General features: G+C 48.0%; 1 protein-coding gene across 1 annotated transcript in view; it reads left to right on the forward strand.

Annotated features, from left to right (window-relative positions):
• The first annotated feature begins 10,146 nt into the window (after positions 1 to 10,146).
• tmcc3 (transmembrane and coiled-coil domain family 3) overlaps positions 10,147 to 15,333 on the forward strand; it is a 130,805-nt gene continuing 125,618 nt past the window's right edge. The window contains exon 1 of the mRNA XM_068004652.1: positions 10,147 to 10,271. Within this exon, the coding sequence (XP_067860753.1) occupies positions 10,233 to 10,271 (39 nt within the window). The 5' untranslated portion in view covers positions 10,147 to 10,232. The remainder of the gene's footprint in view (positions 10,272 to 15,333) is intronic.

The following is a 15,333-nucleotide window of genomic DNA, read 5'->3' on the forward strand; positions in this document are numbered from 1 at the left end:
CAGCACCACAAACATGGATGCAGTGCAGGAAGAAGCTCAATGCTTTGACATGAGTGGTCAAGGTGAGTGAGGTCAACTGTCAAGTGGCGTCTCCTCCCAACTGCACCACGCACTGCACCCCCATCACCCACATACCAACAAACTCTTTCCATCAGTACTCAACTCTTCCAATCAGATGCTGCCTCACACATTACCACCATTGCAAGCTGCACACCCCCAACTCACAGGTCACACACACTGACAGCTATTCAACCATGACAGGCACATCACCCAGACATCCTGCAGGACACTCACCGACACACGTCAAGCTTTCTTGCAGGAGACAGTGGCACATCACAGAAGGCAGCAAGTGGCAGTGGCATTTAGCCCCTCGAGCCTGCTCCGCCATTCAATGAGATCATGGTTGACCTGTGACCTAACTCCATATACCCGCCTTAGCCCCATATCCCTTAATACCCTTGGTTCACAGAAATCTATCAGTCTCAGATTTAAAATTCACAATTGAGCAATCGTCAACTGCCATTTGCAGAAGAGAGTTTCAGACTTCTCCCACCCTTTGCGTGTAGAAGTGTTTCCTAACTTCACTCCTACATGTCCAGGCTCTAATTTTCAGGCTCTGTCCCCTAGAACTAGTATTCATGTTTAGGAGACCTCCAAAAACAGCTACAAATGCATCAGCAGCCTGAAGCAATAATCCATCAACTAACTTGTAAATCATACATGGTCCCTTTAAATAGCACTGGTTGGGGGTCCTCCAGGCCGTCTAACACATGTTCAGGTGTTCGTAGTTAAAACAATGCATTGAGTGGATCATTAAGTGCCAAAATGCTGTCTATCACCTTAAATCAGCTTTGCATGTTGCTCTAATGCATATTCTCCCTACTTTACATGCTGCCGGCGTTTGTTATCTGCCCGCACACGAAACCCTTTACCAAGATGGCGTCCGGTGCAGGTAACGCTAGATGCCATTTTGGAACTTCAGGAGGCCGCATAGTGCCGAAACAATGAGCGCTGCAAGGCCGAATTTCCAGCCCAAGTTCTTTCTTGGAATGTGTTATATTTCAACAGAATTACTGAACCAGGATCTGAGGGCTGCACAGTGAGCTTCCCATTGGACTGCAGCAACTCGCCAAGGCTTCTTCAACAGCAGCTCCCAAACCCGCGACCTCTACCACCTAGAAGGACAAGAGCAGCAGGCACATGGGAACAACACCACCTGCACGGTCCCCTCCAAGTCACACACCATCCTGACTTGGAAATATATCGCCGTTCCTTCATCATACCTGGGTCAAAATCCTGGAATTCCCTTCCTAACAGCACTGTGGGAGAACCTTCACCACATGGACTGCAGCGGTTCAAGAAGGCGGCTCACCACCACCTTCTCAAGGGCAATTAGGGATGGGCAATAAATGCTGGCCTGGCCAGCGACGCCCACATCCCATGAACGAATAAAAAAATTATCTCTGTACTTGTTCTAAGTGATTGGGGAAGAGGAGTAGCAGGAGGCTGTAATGGAAGCCAGATTAATCAGGCAGCACCAGAGAAGAGCCAGGCTACACCTGCACTTCCCATCCAGCAGGATCTATAGACCCAGGCACATCTGCTGAGACCTTTCCCAGAAGGTCTATCTCAGGAGGCTGTGCTTCAGCCATGAAGCTTTGGAACAGTTCTGTTCGTGGCGTCAGTCAGATCTGCAACCAAGGCCCACAGCCCAGGTAAGGGGAAATAAATTGCATTTACTGATCCGCTCTGAAGGGAGGAAGATTGGAGGACATCTCCAAAACAAATCCAATCAACGCCAATGATCAGTTTCAGAACTGTTCAAAGTAAATGAATTCATCAAATAACTTCATTGGAGGAGGCCGTTCAGCCCCTCGAGCCTCTTCCTCAATTCAATCAGACCATGGCTGATCTGAACCTCAACTCCATTTACCCGCCTTTGCTCCGTATCCCTTAATACCCTTACCCAACAAAAATCTATTGATCTCAGTCTTGAAAGCCCTAATTGACCCCCAGCATTCACAGCCTTTTGGGGGAGAGAGTTCCAGATTTCCACTCCCCTTTGTGTGAAATCTTCCAGTTATAAGACCACAAAGAACGCACTCTCAATCCAAGTCATGAGGAATTTCAGATGGTGTGTGGACACTTCCCAACACATTTATAGGATTATCGAGTTGCAGCTTTACTTTCATTAAAGCCAGAACCACAATTTGGATTTCGTTATTGCATAAATTGTCTATAATCATGTTTTCAAAAGAAAATAAACAATTTACAGGCTGTACTATTTCAGTGTAAAACTGAAGCCAGGCCTCTGAGGTGCTGTGTTTCATTCACATGCTGATCATTCTACAGGGAGCACTGAACAAAGGGTCACCTTATACCATCGCACAGGAAAATACCACATTCAGCTCCAAATGACATGTCGGAATGTAAGCCGCAGATAAATAGAGTCATGGGTGAAACTTCCTGGTTTCACTCCTGAACGGCCTAGCTCTAATTTTAAGATTGTGCCCCCTTGTTCTGGATTCACCTTCTAGAGGAAATAGTTTCTCTCTCTCCGCTCTATCGAATCCTTTAATCATCTTAAACACCTCGATTTAATCACCTGTCAACCTCCAGCAAGAGGTGACTCTGATGAGGTGGAGGATGGTGAGGAAGGTGGAGGATTCTCAACACCAGAGCTCTGTGGAAGCAGCTCGTCGAACAGTAGGCCAGCTGGACAATCCCTGCTCCCCTGCGTTAACAGTCCTGTTCAACATCTGCCCCAGTCCTTCCACCCTCCAATAAACTGCATCCGCCAAAAGGCACACATTGATATTCATGTCACCTGACACTGCAAGGCCACCAATCACTACACGACCACTCTCCCCACACAAAGGTTTTATCATTTTACTGGTTTACACAAATGCCTAAAACTTTAATCATTACTCAGGTGTGAGCCTCTCTTAAGTGATCTTCTACCTGCTCAACCACTCCTACCAGGTGCTCCCCCAGGAGCTCCAGCTAGGCTCAGATGAGGGCCCTTGAGATGCTGATGGTCAGTGACCTCTGGGAGCCAGGGCCTGAGAGGGCTCTGCTGTAGACTGCAGCATCTCGTTGGCTGCCGCGGGCAGTCTGGCCCGGCAGACTTTCTGGCACCAGGGCGAGTATTGGTTGAGAGGGTGGTGAGGGTGCAAACGTGCCGACTTCCAGAGAGAGGGCAACGTGTGCCACTCCCATTGCACGACTGCCCCAGCTATGGGTCTGCGGCTCAGGACTCCCACCGATCTGCGGGGAAGCAGACTGTGATGCGATTGAAGCCCCGATCCATTCGGTCTCCCAGTCTGTCCAGGGCGGACAAGGTGGCGGAGTCCAGGCCCTGCATGGCCCCCGTATGAACGTCCATGAGCGATACTAACACTGGTGCCACCGATTCCTGCAGGGTCCATTGAGGTGACCACACCCTCCATGGTTGACTCCAGAGTGTTGATGCCACGCACCAGAGCCCCACACTTCTCCACACTCTCCGACATGTTGCAGAAGCTTCCCAGAAGGCAGTCCAATGTATTTAGTAATTGCTGGTGCCCAGAGATGATCTTTCTTTTAAAGGCTGTGCCCCTAAAATCTCCACCTGTGTCCTTATCACCAGAGCCAGGACCTGAGTTGGACCCTCTGGTGAGGATTTCCTAGGCTGTTGTTTCTAATTGTACCTGCTCCTGCACACTTGTGCTTGGTGGATTATCCAGTGCAGACCCCTCTAACTCACTCTCTATACCTCACGGGGTGCTGATTTCTGTGCTGGTGTTTGGAAGGGTGAGAGCGAGTGACAGAGTATCTTCAGGAGGGTCGTCGGACAGAGTGCAGGGCCCGAGTCCCCTGTAAAGAAAGAAAGAATGAGCATTTATATAGTGCCTTTCACCACCTCTGGACTCCCCAAAGCGCTTTACAGACAATAAAGTACTTTTGAAGTGTAGTCACTGTTGTAATTTAGGAAATGCGGCAGCCAATTTGTGCACAGCAAGATCCCACAAACAGCAATATGGTAATGACCAGATAATCTGTTTTTAGTGATGTTGGTTGAGCGATAAATATTGGCCAGGACACTGGGGAGAACTCCCCTGCTCTTCTTCGAATAGTGCTATGGAGTCTTTTACATTCACCTGAGAGGGCAGACGGGGCCTCATCCGAAAGACGGCACCTCTGACAGTGCAGCACTCCCTCAGTACTGTACTGGAGTATGGGCCTGGATTATGTGCTCAAGTCTCTGGAGTGGGGCTTGAACCCACGACCTTCTGACTCAGAGGCGAGAGTGATACCCACTGAGTAGGATACAGAAAAAAAGCAGAGGGACATGGGTTAGCATGTAATGGCAAGAATAAATGGTAACACATGAGTGGCAGAGCAATGCAGCCCCAAGTTGTCCAGCTGAGTGTGTGAATGAATGAGCTGGAGAGTCAAGGGGAAAGAGCAAAGGAAGTGGAAATGGCCGAATCTCTGCTGGACGTGGTCTCCAGCCTCACCATCTCTAACCTCGCATGTCCTCCCCCCACTAATGATATGGTTGATGGACCCTCCGTTGGAGTCAAACTCTGCAACGTGGTGGGGCCTCCTCTTGTTTCTGAGGCCTCCTTCCAATCATGTGACTGCTTCTCCTGAAAGAAGAGAGGGAGTGGGTCAGTCTGTGCTTTTGTTGAACGGGCTGTGAATATGTGTGAGGCAGATTAGCATTCGTGTGACTGCTGAGAGGAAGGAGTAGCAAGTGTGCGCAAGAGGGGGAAGTGGTTGTGAGGGACAGCTGGTGTAGAGTGTGCCAGTGGAAGGGGAAGGAGGTGTAGGGAAGTGTCCTGTTGTGATTGGAAGTGAAGCTTGTGAAGTGGGGGAGGGGCGAATTGCTGGTGCTGGGGCTAAACTCTGGAGTTGCAGGGCCGTGTGGAATAAGAGAGATGTGAAGAGGAGTCTCACCTTGGCACCTGTCCTGGTAAGGTCATTTAATTTCTCCCTGCATTGCAGCCAGCTCCGAGGAACTATGCCGCTGGCATTGACCTGACCGCCTCTCTCCGCTGCTGCAGCCAGTTAAAGGGCAAATCACTTCTCAGCAGGACGGCAGAAGGAGCAGCAGCCTCGGGGGTGTCAGCAGCTGGAAGGGCACCCGGATTTTCCGATGTGTCCATGGAGCCATTGCTGGTAGAACTGAGGGCCAGGAGGGACCGTCTGATGGGCACTGAGGGCAGGATGTCTGATAAGAGAGTGGCTGTCTGGAGGGAGGTGGCAGAGGCAGTCAGTGCAACCTCCACCACCTCAAAAACTGGCACACGGAGTAGGGAGAGATTCAATGACCGCACAAGGGTGGCCAAGGCAAGTCAAGGCTCCGATGCCAATACACACCATCTACCACTCACACAGCTTCACTCACCTCCTCACCTCTCGTGCTGTTTCTCTCTCAGCCCCTGGGTGTCAGGGAAATTACCTTCTGCAAGCATCTTCTTCACTCAAAACCACTGTCTCACAAGGGCTTGTGCTAATATTCAAGGACACTCATTTAAAGGGACAAGGCACCTTCACCACTCATCATCATAACATGCATGGTCTCACATTGGGCAAGTCTGCATGACACTCACAGGCCTGTCCATTGGGGGTAAGTTTGACTTTGGGTGATGGTGTAAACTGAACAATATCGGATCAGCTGCCCATTCTACATCTCTCCCCATTTTAATTTCCGGATTTGACATCACTGGAAATGAAAATCGGGAGAGATGTCTAACAGATGGCTGATCTGATAGCGACCATTTTACACGATCACCCAAAGTCAGAATGACCCCATTGTGTTCTGACCCTTAAAAGGATAAAAGTGGTGTCCAACCAGCAGCACAGAACAACCGGGGGAGGGTCACCACCACAGGTAAAGGAGGCCTAATAGGCAGGTGGAGAGTAGAGCCTGTAGGAGAGGCTTAGGTTGAAGAGGAGCTGGCAAGAGAAGGTTGGTAAAGACTGGGCAGGGCTCATCATTTGTGGGTTCAGTTTCATGTGCTTTGTATTCCAATGCCTTTACACTTACCCATAATTCTTCAAGGACAAATGCCACTGTGTGCACAGCTAAACAAGCTCTTCTGTCTTTCACATCACAGTGGGGGCCTTGGAGGAAGAGGCCAGCCTTTCCACCCGAACACTTCAGGTCCCCAGTTGCTGCCACTTCCTCTCCTTCCTGCCCACTCTCCTTGAGCTGTGGGGATGTCTAAGACCTCCTAGGTCTGTAGGCTCTGGTGAGTGAGTGTCTACATGTAGGGAAGAGATGCCTGACTCTAAGAGCCTCCAACTGAGCCTCTTCCATGTCTTCATCCTTCTCCATAACGTCAAAATAAAAATATTCCCATTGAAAAATCTCTTCGAGGAGAGCTGAGTAAAAGTAACAGCAATAGTCCTGGCTCAACCTCCAAGGCAAAGAAACACCAATAAAATGAAAATGAAAGATCTGGGCGTCCTGATAGAAAATAAAATGGACCTATCGCAACAATGCTCAGTGGCAGTGAGTAAAGCAAATCAGACACTGGGATCTATTAAAAGGTCAGTATTGAGCTGAAATAGAAATGTTCTCACTGGGAAAGAGAAGGTTGAGAGATGATCTGATTGCTGGTTTTAGGATTCTAAAGGGACTGAATAATGTAGATCATCACAAACTGTTTCAACTTGTCCAGAACAGTAGAACCAGAGGACACGGTCTGTGCTTGAAGGGTGGGGGTAAATTCAAAACTAATCTGTGAAAAAATATTTCAGTGAGTGAGTGGTCAATCTATGGAACAGGCTCCCTGGGGAGACGGTGAAACAGACAGTGTTAATTCACTCAAATGCAAATTCGATCGATTTCTTTCAGAAAATAATATTTTGGGATACAGAATATGAATAATTTGAGACATGATGTGTGCTAAGTGTAACATGCTCGGGAGGAACAGGTGACTTTGGACCTCTGGTTCCCAAACTCTCCACCACTGGGGGTTTTCCTCACCTCATGTCTGGGTCTGTTGTAGACTCATTGATAGAGATTGATTGCTCTGATTAGTCAACAACTCCATTATCATTGTATCAGGTGACTACTAGGGTGGTAGAAGGTGAACTAGATGGACCTTGGTCTTTGTTCGTCTGGAAATTCCTACATTCCGAACCTTCAGTAGCAGCGAACAAAACGGCCTCCTCAGTGTGCTTTCCCAGGGATACCTTCCTGCAATTGTTACTGATATAGTGGTGGTAATTAAGTGGGGTGAAAATGGAGGGGTATGGGGCCCCCTTGAACCCATTTAAATGTGTGGAGCGGGCTTGTAGGGGCCTTAAAGGGAACTGGTGTTTATATTTGGGAGGAGAATGCAGGTACAGTTTTTTTGTGGTGGGTTTGAAGTGTTAGCCTTTAACAAGACATGGTTAAACCGAGGCCCCATCTGTCTTTTCAGGTGGATGTAAACGATTTCATGGTACTATCGGAGGAAGATCAGGGAGGTGTCCTGGCCAACGTTTATCCCTCCACCAAAACTGATTAACTAACTTTTTATCTCATTGCTGTTTGTGGGATCTTGCTGTGCGCAAATTGGCTGCTGTGTTTCCTACATTACAACAGTGACTGCACTTCAAAAGTAACTAATAGGCATCGACACATGAATGCAAGGACTTTCATTCTGCTCTCTATCATATCTCCCCGAGCCACCACTTGTCCAAAGCAAGTAACCTTGAGTCTCTCATGTGTCTAAATCTCATACTCATCCTGATGTTCTTTGGAAGGAAGATGGTAGCAAAATCGGAATAAAAGTCATATTACTCTCTAGCTACTGAGGCGTTTGGCTCTTTAACAACAACTCTGAGCTGAACTTTTAAACACACGTGCATTTTGTAGAAAGTATAATATACTTAGGAGAATTGTGTTTGATGTTTTTGTAAATTGAGGTCATCACTGGCTGTTGTCATCATACCTTTCTATGGAGAATAGAGTGAAGCAGTTGGAGGATTCACAGGCTCCCACAACCCATACGATGAGGGGGGCCCACCCACACCCACCAGACGCAAGACATAAGAATCCCACTGGACATCAACCTAGATTTCAGAGCTGGTGCTCAGGCCTCCACTTGCTAGGGCTGTCTGGAGCTGCAGTCTCCCCTCACCGTTACTGCCTGGAGCTCTGGTCTCCACTCACCAGGACTGCCTGGAGCTCTAGTCTCTGCTCACCAGGACTGCCTGGAGCTCTGGTCTCCACTCACCAGGACTGCCTGGAGCTCTAGTCTCTGCTCACCAGGACTGCCTGGAGCTCTGGTCTCTGCTCACCAGGACTGCCTGGAGCTCTGGTCTCCGCTCACCGTTACTGCCTGGAGCTCTGGTCTCCGCTCACCGTTACTGCCTGGAGCTCTGGTCTCCGCTCGCTGGGACTGCCTGGAGCTCTGGTCTCCGCTCACCGTTACTGCCTGGAGCTCTGGTCTCTGCTCACCGTTACTGCCTGGAGCTCTGGTCTCCGCTCACCAGGACTGCCTGGAGCTCTGGTCTCCGCTCACCGTTACTGCCTGGAGCTCTGGTCTCCGCTCACCGTTACTGCCTGGAGCTCTGGTCTCCGCTCGCTGGGACTGCCTGGAGCTCTGGTCTCTGCTCACCGTTACTGCCTGGAGCTCTGGTCTCCGCTCACCAGGACTGCCTGGAGCTCTGGTCTCTGCTCACCAGGACTGCCTGGAGCTCTGGTCTCTGCTCACCAGGACTGCCTGGAGCTCTGGTCTCTGCTCACCAGGACTGCCTGGAGCTCTGGTCTCTGCTCACCAGGACTGCCTGGAGCTCTGGTCTCTGCTCACCCAGGACTGAACCTTGCACCTTCTGACTCAGAGGTGGGAACACTACAACTGAGCCAAAGACTCGCGCTTAGTCACTAATAGTGAAGGTTCCAGAATGTCTGCATCGGAGACGGAGACTGCTGCCCTAGAGCTGTGGGATCCTGAGAAAGTGCACTGCAGCCTGGGGTGCAGATTTGGGCGGTGGAAATTATTTTTTGCAGTACATTCCCCCTCCCATCGCCCCGTGTATGATGTCATTTGGATAACTCTTCCATTTTCAATTCTGAGCCTAAAGATCACTGTGTGCAGTATTACCGTGCAAATGTGTAATGGGGGTAGTGAGACAAAAGAGAAATAGAATTCAGTTCCCCAATTAAGTCATTGGACCCCATCTGCAAAATTTAAAGAAGGACCCTGCCGGCTTCAGTCGGGCGTCCATACTGCCCGCTCAGAAGAGCAGGTGACAATTGAAAATGGCGGGATCGATGCGGGATGCCAATGGATATGTGAGCCGCCTGGTTTTATCTGTTTGCTTGCTAAAATTGTCCCTCTAGACTTCAGTGAGCCTTTGTGCCAGGTGCAATTATTTATTTATTTTGCCCCGAGCCCCCTTTATTGGCACCAGAGGATTTGCCACCAGGAATCCTTTGAACTGATGTGTCTGCAGGGAAAGGTGGCCAGGAGAAAGATGCCAGGCAGCCCCGGCTTCCTGAGAGGTGCTCGGGGACGTCCTGCGTGCACCTGCACCTCAACATCTGCAGAGAGGGGAGGCAAACCTCACGTTCCAAACGGGAATTCAGGAGAAACTTCTTTACCCAGAGAGTGGTTAGAATGTGGAACTCGCTACCACAAGGAGTAGTTGAGGCGACTAGCATGGATGCATTGAAGGGGAAGCTAGATCAATACATGAGGGAGAAAAGAATAGGAGGAAATGCCGATAGGGTGAGATGAAGTAGGGTAGGAGGAGGCTTATGTGGAGCATAGACCTGTTGGGCCGAATGGCCTGTTTCTGTGCTGTAAATTCTATGTAACCTGGAAGTGATTCAAACCACCAGTAAAGGCCAATTATGGAAATATCTTCCATTCCGAGGCTTTGTAGCTCTGATATTGACAGGCTTTGCAATCCCACTTACTTGTGACTCACCCGCTGAATGAATGCAGTTAGAAAGAGACTGTTGAAGAGGGATTGACAGCGTTCAAGTGGTTTGATTGCATTCCTGGTATTAACACGATGCTATAGAACAAGCCGAGAAACTAGCATGAGCTTAACTGGAAATATTGTGCATTGAAAGGTAGCTTAAATGGCTCAAGGCCCATCAGTGATTGTGTTAGCACTGAAGGGGAAGGCCGGCTGATACAACCATACAGGAAGGGGTTTGTCCCAACAATTACTATCTAAACCTGGTCAGCACAGACTGCATTGCATTGTTTAAGCATCATTTCCATCAATATTAGAGAGAAATGAGGAGATATTTACCACCAAATATCATTATAAAACAGGTAAGATACCAAATCAAATTTCAAAATCTTATTTCTACTTGTATGAAAGTTGCAGCCGTGGTTTAATTGTGTATTTTTATTCTTTTCTTATTTAAAAAAGGAAGTGTGACTGGTGAGGATATTTTAATGGCTGCCTTCACTACTCAGCAATCACTTCCTATTTTCAAACTTTAAGTTGGGTTGTTATGTGTGTACAAATTTCTATCTCACTGCAGCCTGATCTTTACACTTACGGATGTTAAAATTGAACTTTCGACATGTGTCATAAACCAGACTGCTGGTGTGACTATTGTGAGTAACTGAACGGTTAGAAAGAGACTGTTGGAGAAGGAAAAACAGTGAGTGAAATGGTTTAATAAACTTTTCTCGAGCAGCCCTACTGCAGATTTTGACAGATCTTTGTCTTGGTTGCAAGTTTAAGAAAGAATTTACATTTATATAGCGCCTTTCACGACCTCAGGATGTTCCAAAGTGTTTTACAGCCAATGAAGAACTTTTGAAGTGTGGTCACTGTTGTAATGTAGGAAACATGGCAGCCAATTTGCGCACAGCAAGATCCCACAAACAGCAATGTGATAATGACCAGATAATCTGATTTTTAGTGATGTTGGTTGAGGGATGAATATTGGCCAGGACACCAGGGAGAACTCCCCTGCTCTTCTTCAAGTAGTTCCGTGGGATCTTTACAACCACCCGAAAAGGCAGACAGGGCCTCGGTTTAGCATCTCATCCAAAAAACAGCATCTCCGTCAGTGCAGCACTGGACTGTCAGCCTGTATTTTGTGCTCAAGTCTCTGGAGTGGGACTTGAACCCACAACTTTCTGACTCAGAGGTGTGTGTGTGTGCTACCCACTGAGCCAAGGTTGACACCTTAAACCCTTCCCATGGCCACATATTCTAGTCCATGCAGAGCTGAGTGACGTCTACCTTCTGTAGAAGCAGCAGTCTAGGCAGATTGAGGTGCAGAACTGGAATCACAACATGGAAGGAGGCCATTCGGCCCATCGAGTCTGTGCCGGCTCTATGCAAGAGCAATCCAGCTAGTTCCACTCCCCCACCCTATCCCCGTAGCTCTGCAATTTTTTTTTCAAGTACTTATCCAGTTCCCTTTTGAAGGCCATGATTGAATCTGCCTCCACCACCCCCTCGGGCAGTGCATTCCAGATCCTAACCACTCGCTGGGTAAAAAGGTTTTTCCTCATGTCACTTTTGCCAATCACCTTAAATCTATGTCCTCTGGTTCTTGACCCTTCTGCCAATGGGAACAGTTTCTCTCTATCTACTCTGTCTAGACCCTTCATGATTTTGAATACTTCTATCAAATCTCTTCGCAACTATCTCTGTTCCAAGGAGAACAACCCCAGCTTCTCCAGTCTATCCACGTAACTAAAGTCCCTCATCCCTGGAACCATTCTAGTAAATCTTTTCTGCACCCTCTCAAAGGCCTCCACATCTTTCCTAAAGTGTGATGCCCAGAACTGGACACAATACCCCAGTTGTGGTCGAACCAGTGTTTTATAAAGGCTCATCATGACATCCTTGCTTTTGTACTCTATGTCTCTATTTATAAAGCCCAGGATCCCGCATGCTTTTTTAACCGCTTTCTCAACCTGTCCTGCCGCTTTCAATGATTTGTGCCACATATACCCCCAGATCTCTCTGTTCCTATATCCCATGTAGAGTTGTGCCCTCTAGTTTATATTGCCTCTCCTTGTTCTTCCTACTGAAATGTATCACTTTGCGTTTTTCTGCGTTAAATTTCATCTGCCACATGTCCGCCCATGCCACCAGCCTGTCTATATCCTCTTGAAGTCTATCACTATCCTCCTCACTGTTCACTACACTTCCAAGTTTTGTGTCATCTGCAAATTTGGAAATTGTGCCCTGTACACCCAAGTCCAAGTCATTAATATATATCAAAAAAAGCAGTGGTCCCAGCACTGACCCCTGGGGAACACTACTGTACATCTCCCTCCAGTCTGAAAAATAACCGTTCACCGCTACTCTCTGTCGCCTGTCCCTCAGTTAATTCTGTATCCATGTTGCTACTGCCCCCTTTATTCCATGGGCTTCAACTATAAATGGATCCCGTTTGAAATTGTTCACTTCCTTCTCCATTATTTTTGAAACTTATTTTGGGAGAAGCAGCTTTGAATTTTTATGCCAAAAATAACAATGTGTGTCTCTATTGACGGATTTAAACCATTGGTTCTTTTCAAAATAAGAGTATGTAGCAGTATCAGTGGAACAAGTAAATCTGGTGGAACTGAGCTTACAGTTCTTGAAATTTTATGTTAAAGGATCAGATGACACCATAATCAGATGTTCTGTCCAGTCCCATGTCAGTATTCATTGTAGAACCAGTGGCAGCAATGGGTATAACAGCAGAGTTGTAATATCCCTGGGGCTTAAAGGGTTAAATTATGAGGACACGTTGCATAAACTTGGCTTGTATTTCCTTGAGTGTAGAAGGTTGAGGTGTTTAAAATGTTAAAAGTAGGGTGGTTACAGAGAAACTATTTCCTCTGGTGGGGGAATCCAGAACAAGGAGGCACAATCTTAAAATTAGAGCTGGGCCATTCAGGAGTGAAATTCGGAAGTATTTCTTCACACAAAGGGTAGTAGAAATCTGGAACTCTCTTCCCCAAAAGGCAGTGGATCTATCGGAGCTTTCAAGACTGAGATTGATAGATTTTCGTTGGGTAAGGGTTCAAGGGAAATGGAGCAAAGCTGGGAAAATGGGGTCGAGGTACAGATCAGCCTTGATCTAATTGAATGGAAGAACAGGCACGAGGGGCTGAATGGCCTCCTCCAGTTCCAAATGTTCCTAAGAGTCCTCCACTGGATGAGCTCAGAGAATCAGCTAGACTGTGAGGGGAGGCAACGGACACAGGTTGGGCATTTCTTCACAAAGATAAAAGCTGTGCCATTCTGCTTATGTCCCAGCTACCCAGTTGTACCCAGTTACGGAGTGACATTTTTTTTTATTATTCATTCATGGGATGTGGGCATCGCTGGCGAGGCCGGCATTTATTGCCCATCCCTAATTGCCCCTTGAGAAGGTGGCGATGAGCCGCCTTCTTGAACTGCGGCAGTCCGTTTGGTGAAGGTTCTCCCACAGTGCTGTTAGGCAGGGAGTTCCAGGATTTTGACCCAGCGACGATGAAGGAACGGTGATATATTTCCAAGTCAGGATGATGTGTGACTTGGAGGGGAACGTGCAGGTGGTGGTGTTCCCATGTGCCTCCTGCCCTTGTCCTTCTAGGTGGTAGAGGTCGTGGGTTTGGGAGGTGCTGTCGAAGAAGCCTTGGCAAGTTGCTGCAGTGCATCCTGTGGATGGTACACACTGTAGCCACAGTGCGCCGGTGGTGAAGGGAGTGAATGTTTAGGGTGGTGGATGGGATGCCAATCAAGTGGGCTGCTTTGTCCTGGATGGTGTCGAGCTTCTTGAGTGTTTGTTGGAGCTGCACTCATCCAGGCAAGTGGAGAGTATTCCATCACACTCCTGACTTGTGCCTTGTAGATGGTGGAAAGGCTTTGGGGAGTCAGGAGGTGAGTCACTCGCCGCAGAATACCTAGCCTCTTACCTGCTTTTGTAGCCACAGTATTTATATGGCTAGTCCAGTTAAGTTTCTTGTCAATGGTGACCCCCGGGATGTTGATGGTGGGAGATTCGGTGATGGTAATGCCGTTGAATGTCAAGGGGAGGTAGTTAGATTCTCTCTTGTTGGAGATGGTCATTGCCTGGCGCGAATGTTACTTGCCACTTACCAGCCCAAGCCTGGATGTTGTCTAGGTCTCGCTGCATGCGGGCTCGGACTTCTTCATTATCTGAGAGGTTGCGAATGGAACTGAACACTGTGCAATCATCAGCGAACATCCCCATTTCTGACCTTATGATGGAGGGAAGGTCATTGATGAAGCAGCTGAAGATGGTTGGGCCTAGGACGCTGCCCTGAGGAACTCCTGCAGCAATGTCCTGGGGCTGAGATGATTGGCCTCCAACAACTACTACCATCTTCCTTTGTGCTAGGTATGACTCCAGCCACTGGAGATTTTTCCCCCTGATTTCTATTGACTTCAATTTTACCAGGGCTCCTTGGTGCCACACTCGGTCAAATGCTGCCTTGATGTCAAGGGCAGTCACTCTCACCTCACCTTTGGAGTTCAGCTCTTTTGTCCATGTTTGGACCAAGGCTGTAATGATGTCTGGAGCCGAGTGGTCCTGGCGGAACCCAAACTGAGCATCGGTGAGCAGGTTATCGGTGAGTAAGTGCCGCTTGATAGCACTGTCGACGACACCTTCCATCACTTTGCTGATGATTGAGAGTAGACTGATGGGGCGGTAATTGGCCGGATTGGATTTGTCCTGCTTTTTGTGGACAGGACATACCTGGGCAATTTTCCACATTGTCGGGTAGATGCCAGTGTTGTAGCTGTACTGGAACAATTTGGCTGGAGGCGCGGCTAGTTCTGAAGCACAAGTCTTCAGCACTACATAGCCTTTGCTGTATCCAGTGCACTCAGCCGTTTCTTGATATCATGTGGAGTGAATCGAATTGGCTGAAGACTGGCTTCTGTGAGGGTGGGGATATCGGGAGGAGTCCGAGATGGATCATCCACTCGGCACTTCTGGCTGAAGATGGTTTTGGCAAGTTGACATTGGCAATGGCCTAGCAGTGGGTCATTTTACAGTACCTTTGGACAGGGGAATAGTAGGTTCGAAAACAACATGTGTTTATTTAAGACTCAGAAACCTCTCAAAGCATTTCACGTTCAATCAATCACCTTGAATCGCAGTGACCGCTGTTGTGAAGGTGATGTCGGGCGGGGGCGGGGGGGGGGGGTTCTAAATGAGAAAATAACAAACAAGTGGAGAGTTTCAGAAATGGGTGAAAAGAACATCTTGGATTTTAACTGTTGACTCCTGTGATACCAAAATACTTTGGAAAGGGATAATCCTGCACAGTCGTTCCTCATCTTCCTTACTTCATCACCAGCTTCAACTGGGAGAAAACCATAGAATGAACGGATCCTTAAAAGTAATATTTTTGATAATAA

Source organism: Heptranchias perlo, chromosome 24 (genome assembly GCF_035084215.1).
Source record: "Heptranchias perlo isolate sHepPer1 chromosome 24, sHepPer1.hap1, whole genome shotgun sequence".
Classification (NCBI taxonomy): Eukaryota; Metazoa; Chordata; class Chondrichthyes; order Hexanchiformes; family Hexanchidae; genus Heptranchias; species Heptranchias perlo.